General features: G+C 41.0%; 2 protein-coding genes across 2 annotated transcripts; both read right to left on the reverse strand.

The window, feature by feature from the left end:
• Positions 1-100: 100 nt before the first annotated feature.
• LOC136936176 (PWWP domain-containing DNA repair factor 3A-like) lies at positions 101-5,176 on the reverse strand. The gene is made up of 15 exons (XM_067229924.1): positions 5,118-5,176; positions 4,957-5,030; positions 4,786-4,856; positions 3,313-3,821; positions 3,139-3,181; positions 2,833-2,988; positions 2,667-2,731; positions 2,468-2,553; positions 2,100-2,160; positions 1,816-1,891; positions 1,497-1,547; positions 1,001-1,386; positions 673-873; positions 462-550; positions 101-362 (listed from the first exon to the last, which is right to left on the reverse strand). Exons 1-15 carry the CDS (start codon positions 5,172-5,174, stop codon positions 287-289), a joined length of 2,001 nt encoding a protein of 666 aa, XP_067086025.1. The 5' UTR covers positions 5,175-5,176; the 3' UTR covers positions 101-286.
• Positions 5,177-6,213: 1,037 nt separating this feature from the next.
• si:ch211-1a19.3 (liprin-alpha-2) lies at positions 6,214-9,963 on the reverse strand. The gene is made up of 5 exons (XM_067229940.1): positions 9,413-9,963; positions 8,487-8,583; positions 7,176-7,329; positions 6,924-7,048; positions 6,214-6,746 (listed from the first exon to the last, which is right to left on the reverse strand). Coding segments are annotated over exons 1-5 (702 nt in total). The 5' UTR covers positions 9,737-9,963; the 3' UTR covers positions 6,214-6,744.
• Between the last annotated feature and the right edge of the window lie 2,657 nt (positions 9,964-12,620).

The following is a 12,620-nucleotide window of genomic DNA, read 5'->3' on the forward strand; positions in this document are numbered from 1 at the left end:
CGCTTTTATGTACCAACTGCATAACGTTCAGATTTTCAAATCCTCAAAAAAAATATGTAGTGTTGCATTTAACAATCAATACAATGTATTTTGGGAAAATGTTACTTTATTTGCAACGTGTGTAAGTCAGTTTACAAACGCAAGTCAAAGATGTATTAAGACAACTGAAGAACAAAAAATATATCAACCCTTATCATATCATCGTTTCCTGTCAAAATACATTTAAAATAGAACAAAATAAGTTTGCTGCCCAAAAAATGCAGCCAATACAGGTCACAAGTTATTGTTATGGCTTTACGTCATCTTTGTTGTGCCATTTCTTCATCTGCTTGGCAATCATGAAGTCAAACTCCTTCCGTTCTCTGAAGAGATAAGAAAAATTGTTCCCTGTAAATTTTAACCAAATTTAACAACGGCACAGAGAATGTTTGAGATACTGAAGGTCTCTAAATGCCACTTACCTTTCACTGACAAAAGGCCACTGCATATACTTATCTTCTGCCTTTTTGACAGATATACCTTCAACCACAGAGATTCCATGGATGACTGCCTGAAAATAAGATTTTCATAGAAAAACATTTCTCATGTAAAAATATAATGAACCCTAGCGACTAACACACAATTAAACTGCCATCTCCCTCACGACAATAACACTTAACAGCATCCAGTCACCTCTGGTAAGAGAACATCCAAAATGAAGTGGATCTTCTCCAATTCTGATAAACTAGGAGATGTTTTCTCCAGAACATCCTTCAGATAGTAGAAGACCTGGTCCAGTTGCTCATCATCCTCAATGTAGGTTTTAACAACTTTACGACTGCGTCGTTTGTAGGCCTGAAGCCACTTAGATAACACACTGCCACTGATGACGGCCTGTTGAAAAGATGGGGATAAAACTATTTTTTTTAAGAATCATGAACGGCATTAGTTATCTACATCTTTGTCTTTTTGTAGACTGGTTTCTCAACTCTTGAAACACTGATTTTGATACCTCACTCACCTGTAGGTGCCCCTCCAAACCCCGCTCTCTGACAATGAAGTGCACCATTTTCTCATTATTGCGGTTGTGAGCCGCCTTACAACTGTTTAGTTCCTGGTCAGGGGGGTGTACTGCCTGGTCAGGGGGGTGTACTGCCTGGTCAGGGGGGTGTACTGCCTGGTCAGGGGGGTGTAGTTCCTGGTCAGGGCAGTGTAGTTTCTGGTAAGGGGAGTGTACTTCCTGGTCAGGGGAGTGTACTTCCTGGTCAGGGGAGTGTACTTCCTGGTCAGGGGAATGTACGTCCTGGGTACAGGGGCTGCTAATGTTCTGATGGTCAACTGGTGACTTGTGGTCCTTCAAAATGTTCTTGATGGGTGAGCCCAGATAAAGCCTCCTCAATGGAATGCCTCTTGGACAGAGTAGAATGAAAATTACTTTCATACAAGAACTTCACTCTAAGATGAAGTGGTATGAATAAATTAAATATGTCATGGAAGAACAGGCCTTTTGAACTTACTGATGTCATCTGTAATATAATCTACCAGGGAACCAGAAAACGAACCACAACCTATGAAGGATAACCCAGACGTGCATGTCACCCAATGAGCAATACAATTTAGTAGATTAGTGCAGATGAAAACAAGGTGTCACCCAAAATAGGTCTTACTTACGCATGGCAGTTTAAAGCGTTTCAGAATCTCTTTTTGCGACAATATGAAATGCTAAGATACTTTAAAGTATTTTAATGTCATTTGAACCAGAAATGACTACAACTGCCACATTGCAAAGACTGACCAAGGAGGACTACCTAGTGAGGGCTGAGGCTGTTTTCTTACCAATGCGTATCTTATAGTCCCGAATAAGTTCAAGACAGTTGTCGATGGCAGCACCATACCTGTCCCTGGCTTTGTCCTGTAAGACAGGCAACCACAACATTAGCCGTCTTCCAATTTCATATACCTTTGAATCACCCAAGGTAAACACAATGTGTGTTTTGTGCCTGTTCTAATTTAGTGAATCTTAAGCTATTGGTGATTTGTAGTTCTGCTTAAGGAATTGTCAAAAGCCATGCATATTTGTGAGAGGTAAAATAACGTCATGTTTTAGGTAAGTCTCTTACCACCAACTCAGCAGTTTCCTCACCATCAAAAGGTTTTAGGTTTCTTAAGGCGACCTTGATTCTAAAAAGACACAGGGAATTAGACATCATACATTTTCTAAGCATCAACAACTCACTATACTCAGGTCACTATAGTTACCTTAACTGTAAATGTTCTTTCATAGAACTGTCATTGTTAAACTAGGATATTTATTGACCTCATTTAATATTCATGAACTTTTTTTGTTGTTGATTTTTGATCATGTGTTTATGCCATAAACATGGTTATGGTCATTCAAAAAAAATATATAATAATTTTTTCATATTACCCTGTTGGCCATACAGCTATGCAGCAACACAAAAAGAAATGCGCAAATGTCAACCTTTACCCATTTAGAGTCCTCCTCTTTTGGAAAACGAATTCATCAATGAACAAAACACCTGCTTTCTTTTCCTTGCGGTAAAGACAGTTGACCTACCAATGGAAAAAAATGCAGAAAGACAATCACACTCACTGTTGCTCTATAATCGTTTCGGAATGGTTGCTTCAAATAAGTTCAACCAAAAGTTACATGGAAGGGAAAATACCATGGCTGGCCAGTAGGGGAATCCTCTCACTTTACACCACACACACACACCCTTCGTGAGAGCTCCTAAGAGAAGCAAATCAATGAGTCAGACACACAGACACACACTCTCTTACAACTTAACAAATTATAAAAGTACCTTGTATAACCTTAATTGATATACTCACGTTCCTCCATTTGCATGCAGAACCTGGGGAGATCTTCCTCGTCGTGGTCTTGGCTGTCGGCTGGGACCGTCTGCCCTTGCAGCTCTTTCAGAGGGAGGGACTGAGGTGGGGTGACCGTCAGCTCACTGGAAGGGTCGAACAATGACGTGACCACCCCTGTGCAATGACACCAAATAACAGCACAGGCGAGACATGCTAAACAGAAGCATATGACATTGATGAGCTATTCATGTTCTTACAGGATTCTTTATGGACTTGGTCCTCATGGTACTAAAACCTCTATCGAACAATTTACCCATCGCTTACCTTTATTTCCCTTGCTGCATGGTATGGCTTCAGGCTTTGATTCCTATGGAGGAAACGCAAAAGAGGTGCAATTAAAAACAGTCAAATGAAAGACAAATAAGGATGTGCGATTTTAGCTCCAAAAAACATTTAATCCATCAACAGCACCTCGTTGTTGGGCTTTAAATGTACTACCTGAGGATCAGCCAGGCTAATTGTCAGGCCTTGCCTAGAGCAAGCCCTTGAAATGGGGCTGCAATGGCCTACGAAGCTCTCAGGTGATGAGTTGCTTTGTCTGGTTTGCTGTGGAGCACTGTGGTGGATGAGACTGGTTTCTTCCTTCGAACACTGCAACAAGCTGGTACTTGGAGTTTGTGAGGTCGGCCTTCTTAAAGCAGATCGACACTTCCTAACAACCTTGTGGCTTGAAGGTTTCTGGTTTGGGCTTGTATCCCCTGTGGCTGGTTGGGGTGGGCCTTGCTTGTCATGCTCGTCTGCATTTGCATCCGTTGTCTTCACATTCGTCCGGGCGATACCTCTCGCTCCATCAAGCGTCACCCGTCGGTCACGTCGAACTTCTGCTGTGCTTGGGTATTCTGGCAGGGAAGACGCCGGGATCTCTCGACACATTTCAAATCCCAACCGCAACGCCTTGCGGTGTTTCAACTCTCTCATTGTGTCCTTTGGTCTGGAAGTCGATTTAACTGTGAAACAAAGGTGTGTTTTTTTTTTTGTGGTGTCCTTCACAAACCATTATTGTGGCGAAGAATTATTCACATGACCATGTAGAGAGGTCGTCAAAGACGATACCTTTTGTGTTATTATGGTTTAGTGTTGTGTTCACATGAGAATACTGTTTCATAAGTGTCTGCTCTTATCTGGTTCTGCAATGTTGAGAGTGGATCTGGATTGTATCCAACAGCATCCATTATTGCAGTCAGTAGCTATGTGGCACTTGATGAATTAGGTCATTTATTTTTCTTATTTTTTCTTTCTCCGTATCAGAGAGTCTGCCATAGTCCCAGTACCACCAACTATGGCAGTTGGCATACTTAGCTGGCTATGCAATTACAGATTCCACCCAAGTCCAAGTTACATGCAACTTAACTGCTTCTACAAGTGTATGATGGCATAGCTTGCCTAAAATATCATTCAGTATTTGTAAAAACTCTGTTTAAGAGAAACAAAACTGGTCACAATGACCAGCCTGAAACAAGGAAACAAACTCTACAGATGGTGTGTTGATGATACAAGGAGGAAGACTTGGATAGTGTCCATATCTAAATAGGAAATCAACCACATTACGTACACACAGATCCACTTCAAACGTCTGTCTGCCTGTGTGACAAGATAAGTCTATGATGAGGAAAACACTAGCCTTGAACTAGATTTGTTCACTTAATTACTTGAATGAAAGACTCCAACACAACATACAAAGCCCAAATATAAATGTAGGCATACTGTATGCGTGTTACAAGTAGTGTACAGTATGGAACAAATGTACAAACATAGTATCTCAGTTTGTAATCACAACCCGTTTTAAACCCCAAAAGTTAAAAAATATATCACTGCTGCAGCTTTAACCTGTCTTCGTGCCAGTTAAATGGGTGGAATGTGTAGGAAATGTGTCGTGCTTGACAGCGCAGAATTAGTGCAATCAAAACTCACTCAAACGGGCAGAAATGCGCTCTATACGTTCCAGAGTCATCGGTTGCGTTTTCTTCTCGTGCACCCACACTCTGCAATTAAATGACATGCCTTAAGTTTGCGAAAATGTTAATTCTATATATACAATAGTTTGATTGATACAATGTGTTAGGTTGTAGATTAATCACATACCTGGGACCTTCACCGAGAAGTTCAACTTCAACATCATTCCTATGCTTTGATTTTAGTTTATCTCTCCTCAAAACCTGAACATACATGTAGATAAGTAGGCTAGTTAAAATAAGTGAACTGATAACTTGAAAACCACAGCGTAGGTAGTGCTTGCATATTACCTTGGCCGGCCATTGTTTGCCTTTCCAATTGAATAGTATATATGTTGATGACTCCATCGAATGGCATGAATTAACTTGTCAACAGTAAGGCTCTTTAACCTGCCAGAGGATGAGATGTTAACATTTCAGCCTTGTCGGACTCTAGAATTCACTTAGCCTACAAGCCAGCTCGCTACCCCAGCTTCTGACCTAAGAATGTATCTTATGTAGCTACGCCAGCAGCAGTATCTGTTCAACAGACAAAAACATACAGCAAAATGCGGACTGTATCCACTTCATATTCAAGGTATCTAACATAAACAAATACCTAGAATCCCAAATTCATTCTCTACCCACCATTACTATCAAGCTACTCTGTCACGTTACATTTCACCAAATAAATAACGTTTCGACATTAAAGAAACAATTAATTTAAAGACACAAACATGATAGCCTACTGTATTATCTTCTTACAGTATTAAGTGTTTGTATTAAGTATTTGTCTTTCTTACAGTTTTAGTCCTGAGCTACTGGTAGTGTGGTGTTTTGACAACAACAAACCAAAAACCTCGTAGCCTACAGTATCTAACGTTAGGTCTTGGCTTCAGTTGCCTGAAGCGACTCCGTAAAAATAAATGTTTTATTTAATTCCACAAGGCCAGCGTGATGTTGGTATTTATTTACAAGTAAGTCATAACAGTCTTAACTTTGATATGATGCGAACCTACCTGTGGTTTACTATTTTGGTCACCCGCCAAATGCTTGTTTGCGCGTGCGCATTACACATCAACGAGATCTCGGCAAGTACAATGTGAAACCGTAGGCAAAGGTAACGCGAGGACAGGGGAAATTGTGTCTTCGCTGCAAACTCTGCTCTAATTTCATGCAGATTTTCGGACCCTTTGCAGTTTCCATACTCCACCCTTTTCACTGTTCTTTACCCATATAATTTATATAGTAAGAGATATAATATGAGAACAGTTGGAAATTTTGAATGCAGCCAGCCTGGTCACGTGGTCTTTCTTGGTGGTCAGAGTAAACCTTATCTAATTTATGTAAAATGTTATGTACTTTAGTCCATAGCCAGTTGGACAAAATGAAAGTCTGAGGCCTCATAGACAGACAAAGAGTTGGACACACTTTATTCTACTGTTTGAAACTAACTTTGCATTGTGACACTATGGTAATGTTTTAGATTTGCTGTAACTGATGGTCAAAGTGGGCAGGCATAATTATTCATAAGTTCATTCCAAACACATACAAATAAATACAGGAATATTGCTAGCTAGAGAGTGTTTGAAGTGTTTCACATAAAAAATAAAAACGAAAATATAGAAAGCACAAAAAAACCTTTGTTGTTCAGGGACATCATTTGTCAAATGATAGGCATATCAAGCAAAAAGGTGATGGCTAACTAGCACAACTCAAAAGATAAGTCCGTGAACAGCCCATTTTGGCATCCTTAGCTTGATGTTTGTAAAGAGGAAAGTATAGCATCACATATCTACAGATCCAATCATCTGTTTACCAACAGTATTTTTTACAGCAGTGATATTGTCCATGAAATTGTGTTCTTCAAGTCAACACCTGGACTACTTCATGGTATCCTGAAGGACAGTGTTCCACTTTTACATGACTTGAATAGCGTTCCTGAAAACATCGAAAATACAGTTATTAAATAAAAGTCGGTCATTATGTGTTTCTGTTACAAAGTATGGTACAGTCTCACAAATATTTACAGATTTAGAAATGATTTGTGTCTAAAGACTGAGCTAGAGGAGAGCTGAACATCCAAGATTGGCTCTGTGTGCTAACCAACATACTCACATGTTATCAAATGCAGACAAGTGCAAAGAACCACCGCTAGGGCAAGAATGCTTGTCCTTGGTGTGACACAACCATCATCTGCATACTCCGAGTGTTCTCCATTGGCCTCCTTTCTACACTTCAGCCTGTGGACCGCAACCGCGACAAAGAAAGGATACAGGATCAACACTCCTGTCGTATAAACTAGTCAGGTTTGTTTATCTGATCCACACCAGTCACCCATCTTGTCTTGTAATCTATAATGATACTCACAGCTGCTTCTGTATATACAGTTTGCTGGATTCACAGGCCTTGGTCTGGCTCTCTGCAGCCAGCTTCTGGCTCTCCGCAGCGGAGTTCAGCGCCTGGCAGGACGTCACCTGGTGGGACGCCTGGGTCAGGTTCTCCTGCAGGTTCTCAATGTTGTCTGAAATTGCATCAAGACCAGATTAATATACATTGTGATAGGCTTTTGTGAACTTTAATTGTTCAATTATTTAATTGTTGTTTTTGAAGTCATGCTCATTTGTGGTTTTTATGCACCCTTACAGCACTATCTTTACAACTATCTTTAAGATGCTTTTTATCTGTGAAATTACTTAAAGAAGTTAGATGAACCACTGTCTGTGAAAAACAGTTTACAGTGTCAGTGTTTTGGGGGGGGGGGGGTGGTCTGTTATTTATGTTCTGATGTCTCAAGTTCAAAAGACAGTTCAGGCAATCCATGAAAAGATAGTCTTTGATCTAAAATAGGGTAACATAGAATTTTGGGATTATGCTATTCACTTATAAGGCAATATCTGGCCCTGTGACTACTTATCAGAGTATGTTGTGAGCAGGACTCAATGACGTCACTACAAACTATTTTGGGAACTGGCTGGCAGCAGAGGGGTTTCACTCACATATTAGCCTGTTTTTTCCATAAGAAATATGCTGGCTATCCTGTTGTCGTAGGACTCTCCCAGCACAGGCAACTACAATTTTCCAAATCAAGTATGTTTGTACAAGCACATTTGTGCTTGATTTTTATCAAATACAGCCACCTTCAACACAATGTAATTTCCGTTTATATGTTTTTTGTTTGGGAATTCATGACTTCCTTTGCTTGTTCCAAGTCAGGAAATCTCTTAGAAATGTCCCTCTGCTAGACTGCTCATGTTGTCACTCTTGCACATACTATATTGCATTAATTATGACATATTATAAGATTCTAATTGTAATTCAGATAAAACTGCAGGACAAACCAACACTACACTCCACTACCTGATTCCTCTAACCCCCACTTTTTCATCAAGCTTAAAATGGTAAACTAAAGTAACTTTTCACTGACCAACCAAGATTGAACATTTTACATAATTCCTAATTAGTCTTCTTTTCCAAAAAATTATTTTCATTTTAATTGACTTTTCTGAGTTGCAATACCTAACCAATCATGTTTGTTTATTTACTCTGACTCAGCGGTCTCCATGGTTACAGGGGAAAATGTAGCTAAGAATATCATGGCAGAGAGAGTGCTCCTTTCATGGTAGCCAGTACCAGAGGCAAAAATCCCATACCCAGCCACTGTGACAACAATTTTCCTACCTTTGTGTAGCGTGATTACAGCAGTGAGGTTCGCCTCCATTTCTTTATGCTTCTCAATTTCGTTCTCCAAGACTGTGATGTTCAAGTTCAAGTTTACCTGAAAGAGACAATGTCGTCATTGAGCGATTTCTCAACACAATCAAAGTGGCTGATGGGACACTGGCAATATCATGCTTATGTCTGCTATCACATATTTGTAATTGTGACTGAAAGCAGATGTGTCTGCTCGAGACATGGCTGTAGGAACTGCGTCAGAAAACATTCCTTTGACCCAGGGATGTATTTTTTTTAACTATACAGAAGTTCACGTATTTGAATATAACAAGATATAGTACCACATAAGAAGATAGATTTTACTGACGGAATTGGTGTGGACATGTAAGACAATAACCTTTGTATCTAGAACAGAGTGCATGTGCTGCAATGGGCCTTATCGTCTGTCTCCAGGAAGGCTCAAGCTTGACCTCCCACCCACTCCATGAGAGGAACGATCGCTTTGAATTTGATTGCAATTTCCAAGGTATTTGCATAACTGACTGCACTAAATTCATTCTATCCATTGTGCCTGTGCGTGTTATGTAAAGGTGAGATGTGGCTTTTACATCACTGGCATTTACTCTTTATTCCGCCATCAATCAAAACAAAAACAAATCAGTTGATAAATCTGCTTGTGTATTGGTCATGGCTTGTTTAGTTGATAAACACCCGTCTTGGGTTTTTCTTCCTTTGAAAAATATTAAACTATGAGGTGAATAGTAGTCTTTGGGATGTAGATCTCTGTGAGAAGGAGGGAGGCAAGTACAAGCAGGGAGAGGGGGATGACTGTGGCCACAGGAAGGAGAGAGTGAGTCAGTTCAGACCTCAAGACTCCGGGAGCAAAGGAGGGAAGAAGGGGGGGGTGGCAGAAAATCAAGGCGAACACTCACGTTCTCCAAACGACAATCATCCAGGGACGTGTTGGTATTTCCCAGACGCTCCAGGAGGCGGTCTATCTCCTCGCGCTGCCTGGTCAGATTCTCTCTGCTCGCTTCCACCATCTCCTCCAGTGCTACCTTGTTCTTTTCAAACACCACCTTTGCCCCCTCCAGCTCCACAGTCACCTTCTGCAGTCTGGCCTGGCACTCCTTGATGTTCTTCATGTCCGGTGTTGTGGCCCACACCACGATGATGATGAGGGAGATGACAGACCAGAGGGCCAGAAAGGCAATGACGATATTTCGGGTAGTCTGAGAAGACTTGGAGTTACCCATGGCGACGGTAGTGGTAGGTAGGTACACCGTGGAATTGATGGAGGTGATGATGATGACAGTGATTGTAAATAATAATAAAAATAAATCCTTGGTTTAATGCCAGTTGATTCAGTCTCTTTCTTTCGGAGTTTCTTAATCCTTTTAGTAGAGTGTGCCTGTCTTTGGGAAGCCAAGGTTTACAGAGTGAGTGCTCTGTTAGTTGCTGTTAGAAATGAACTTCCCCCAACGGTCTCCACTGGTTTGGGGCAGGAAAGGGGTGTGGCCCTGCCAGTGGTTGAGTGAGGACAGCAAACCTGTTTCTCTCTCCACAAAAACTCCTTCGCTCCCTCCCTACCACACCCTTACTATCCTCTCCTTCGTGCCCTGGGGCAGGGGGGGGGGGGGGGGCCTAGAGGAAATTACGAAGAACTTTATGAAGATAGAAGTTGTTCTCACACATAAACACACACACACCTTTTCTTGGAAAATGAAAGTTAAAGCAGCAGAATTCTTACTTAGGATGTTGTGTCAAGGGGTTGGAGTTTCCCTAAAAGACTGCTTGTAGTTTCTGTTTCCATTTCTGGGTCTCAGAGAGCATCCTGGCAGGCCTCCCAGCTCAACATACTGCAGAGCTGGGAAAGCCAGCTCGAAAGCCAGCTCTTGCAGGGGGAGGACGAGTTCACGCAGCTTGTCTGATTCTGCAGCCATCTCTTAGTTTAAACACTTGCACAAGTGCTGTAGCAACGTCTCAGTGTTTCCTGACCTGATGCCAAGGCCCGAGAGAAGGCATGGCGCACACAACGATAACTTGAACAGTAGCGCTGTTCAAGTTAGTACCACACAGCAGCGGAAAGCTTTCGTTTCCGATTCATTTTGATAACGTCATCAGCTCTACAGTCCGACAGGGATCTATTCAAAGTATGTTTTCATAGATGTGAAAAACATTATTCTGAAAACATCAAGTGCTTAAATATCTCCAGGTTTCTCAGAGTCTGTGATTTAAAGAGGAATGTAAAACCCCAGTTTGCACTGATGGATTGAGGAGCTGTTTTCTTTTCCCCCAGTGTCACAACCGAACACTTTGCATTCTCTGGCAAATCATCAAAACATGGGGGGATTTCAGTGTCTGAGTTGCGATTTTGAGGCTTAAAACTTATCATCAGCAAACTATATGTCATTGAAGTGGACATATTAGCTCAATGAAAATGAAACCAGTTGAAATCATTGACACGTTTTGACAACGAGGATAATAATCTCGTGAAATTAAGTGACGCTTCTGAAAACACAAAGTCACAACAACAGATTTGACCTTGGATAGAGACACCGTGAACTGCAGGATAGTGATAATGTGTGTCCTCTTATCTTTTTGGTCCAAACGTTTGCATATGCTGCCCAGAACTATCACACGATGCTGAACCTGCTACTTAACCCTTGTGCTCAGGTCACAATGACCCAAAGGTTTGCAACGACCCCACGGTCGTGTTGCGACAACTTTACCCAATACAAAAATAAACAAATAAAAAGCTCTTTTTTTTAAAGAAAAATCTTAAAAGAAAATGCATCACTTTATTTTTGTCTTAGGTAAAGTTGTCGCAACACGACGGTGGGGTCACAATGACCCTAAGGTAACACTACTCCAAGGTGACGAAAGGAAATTAGTTGGAAAGAAACTTAGGGAAAGGGAGGGGCTTGCAGTTGCCTACAGCTACAGTACAACTGAAACGGAAAAAGTGAGGAAAAAAGTCTAGATAGATTTAGTCTAGCTCCATCTAGCAGCAGGTATTGTAATGACTTGCTTTCTCTCTGTTTTCCATAAACAACCACTAATGTGACATTATAGGAAACAGAGATTGAATAGAAAACAACTATCACTGAAGGGCGCCTTCTTTGCTTTTCACCCAAGGAGACCTGGCCTAATTGCCACATAATTTGAAAGGGATTCTTGTCAATAACACAGACACCTACTGTTCTATGCTTGAGTACTCTTTTTGGACATAAAGGAGATATTCAAAGTACACGTTGAGTGTGTTTGTCTAATCTCTCTGAAGTCATTTTGGGTAGTGAATAGTCTCCAGTGAAGGGACTTCTCTCAGATAAATCTCTCTTCTTTTTTTTACAATGACACAGGACATTTCCTTTTCATAAACTATAACAATAGGGAGGGGTTAAAAAAAAAAAAAAAAAGGGGTAAATATTTCCTGGTCCCACCTCAGACAAAGATGGGCTATGGAGTATGAATACAATAACAAAACGCTTGGAGCCTCAGTTAGTCTGACACCTGCCAACTTCTCGTTCAGAAACAAAAACACACACACACACACAGGAACAGAAACAGAAAACACACAGAAGACATGAAAGGAATACAGTTTTTGTCAATTGTACTGTTTGGTAAGTGTTTTCCTCCATAAAATGTTTCATTGTATGAAAGCATATATTGTATTAGTGCTGTACTGTGTTTATAACTTATTTCCAGTCAGTACGAATAAAATGATGTATTATTAATTTCCAAATAAACAAATAAAATGAATGAATGGAAGCCTAATTCCCAAAGTATCTTCTGTTATTTCATTTGAATGATAGCTAAAAGTGCTGTTTGTTGGACGAATATTTAATGTCATTGCACCGACAATTCAGTAGATGTTGTCTGTTGCAGGCCTATGGAGAGGAGAGTCCAGCAGCAAGCTATCAGTGAGAATGGGGGAAAATGCCACTCTTGACTGCCCCTTGCCCATCTCCTTCAACAAGAGCACCTTCAGCTGGTACAAGCAGAGACACGCAGAGAGACCTGAGCTCATCCTGAGCTACCCTGTGACCAACATCTCCCTTGTCATCTACGGCCAAGGCTTCCAACCGGACAAGTTCACCGCCCGGCCTGGCAAGAGCGGACCGCATCTCCATCAGCTGT

The sequence above is a fragment of the Osmerus mordax genome, chromosome 26, assembly GCF_038355195.1.
Source record: "Osmerus mordax isolate fOsmMor3 chromosome 26, fOsmMor3.pri, whole genome shotgun sequence".
Lineage (NCBI taxonomy): Eukaryota > Metazoa > Chordata > Actinopteri > Osmeriformes > Osmeridae > Osmerus > Osmerus mordax.

Coding starts and splice junctions, on each gene's coding strand:
- si:ch211-1a19.3 (XM_067229940.1), bottom strand. CDS start 9,736: ATGGGTAACTCCAAGTCTTCTCAGACTACCCGAAATATCGTCATTGCC. Junction 8,584..9,412: donor ATGATTGTCGTTTGGAGAAC/GTGAGTGTTCGC, acceptor TGTCTCTTTCAG/GTAAACTTGAACTTGAACAT. Junction 7,330..8,486: donor TGTAATCACGCTACACAAAG/GTAGGAAAATTG, acceptor ATGCAATTTCAG/ACAACATTGAGAACCTGCAG.
- LOC136936176 (XM_067229924.1), bottom strand. CDS start 5,174: ATGGAGTCATCAACATATATACTATTCAATTGGAAAGGCAAACAATGG. Junction 3,182..3,312: donor TTAGCCTGGCTGATCCTCAG/GTAGTACATTTA, acceptor TTTCCTCCATAG/GAATCAAAGCCTGAAGCCAT. Junction 1,892..2,099: donor AGGAAACTGCTGAGTTGGTG/GTAAGAGACTTA, acceptor CCTGTCTTACAG/GACAAAGCCAGGGACAGGTA.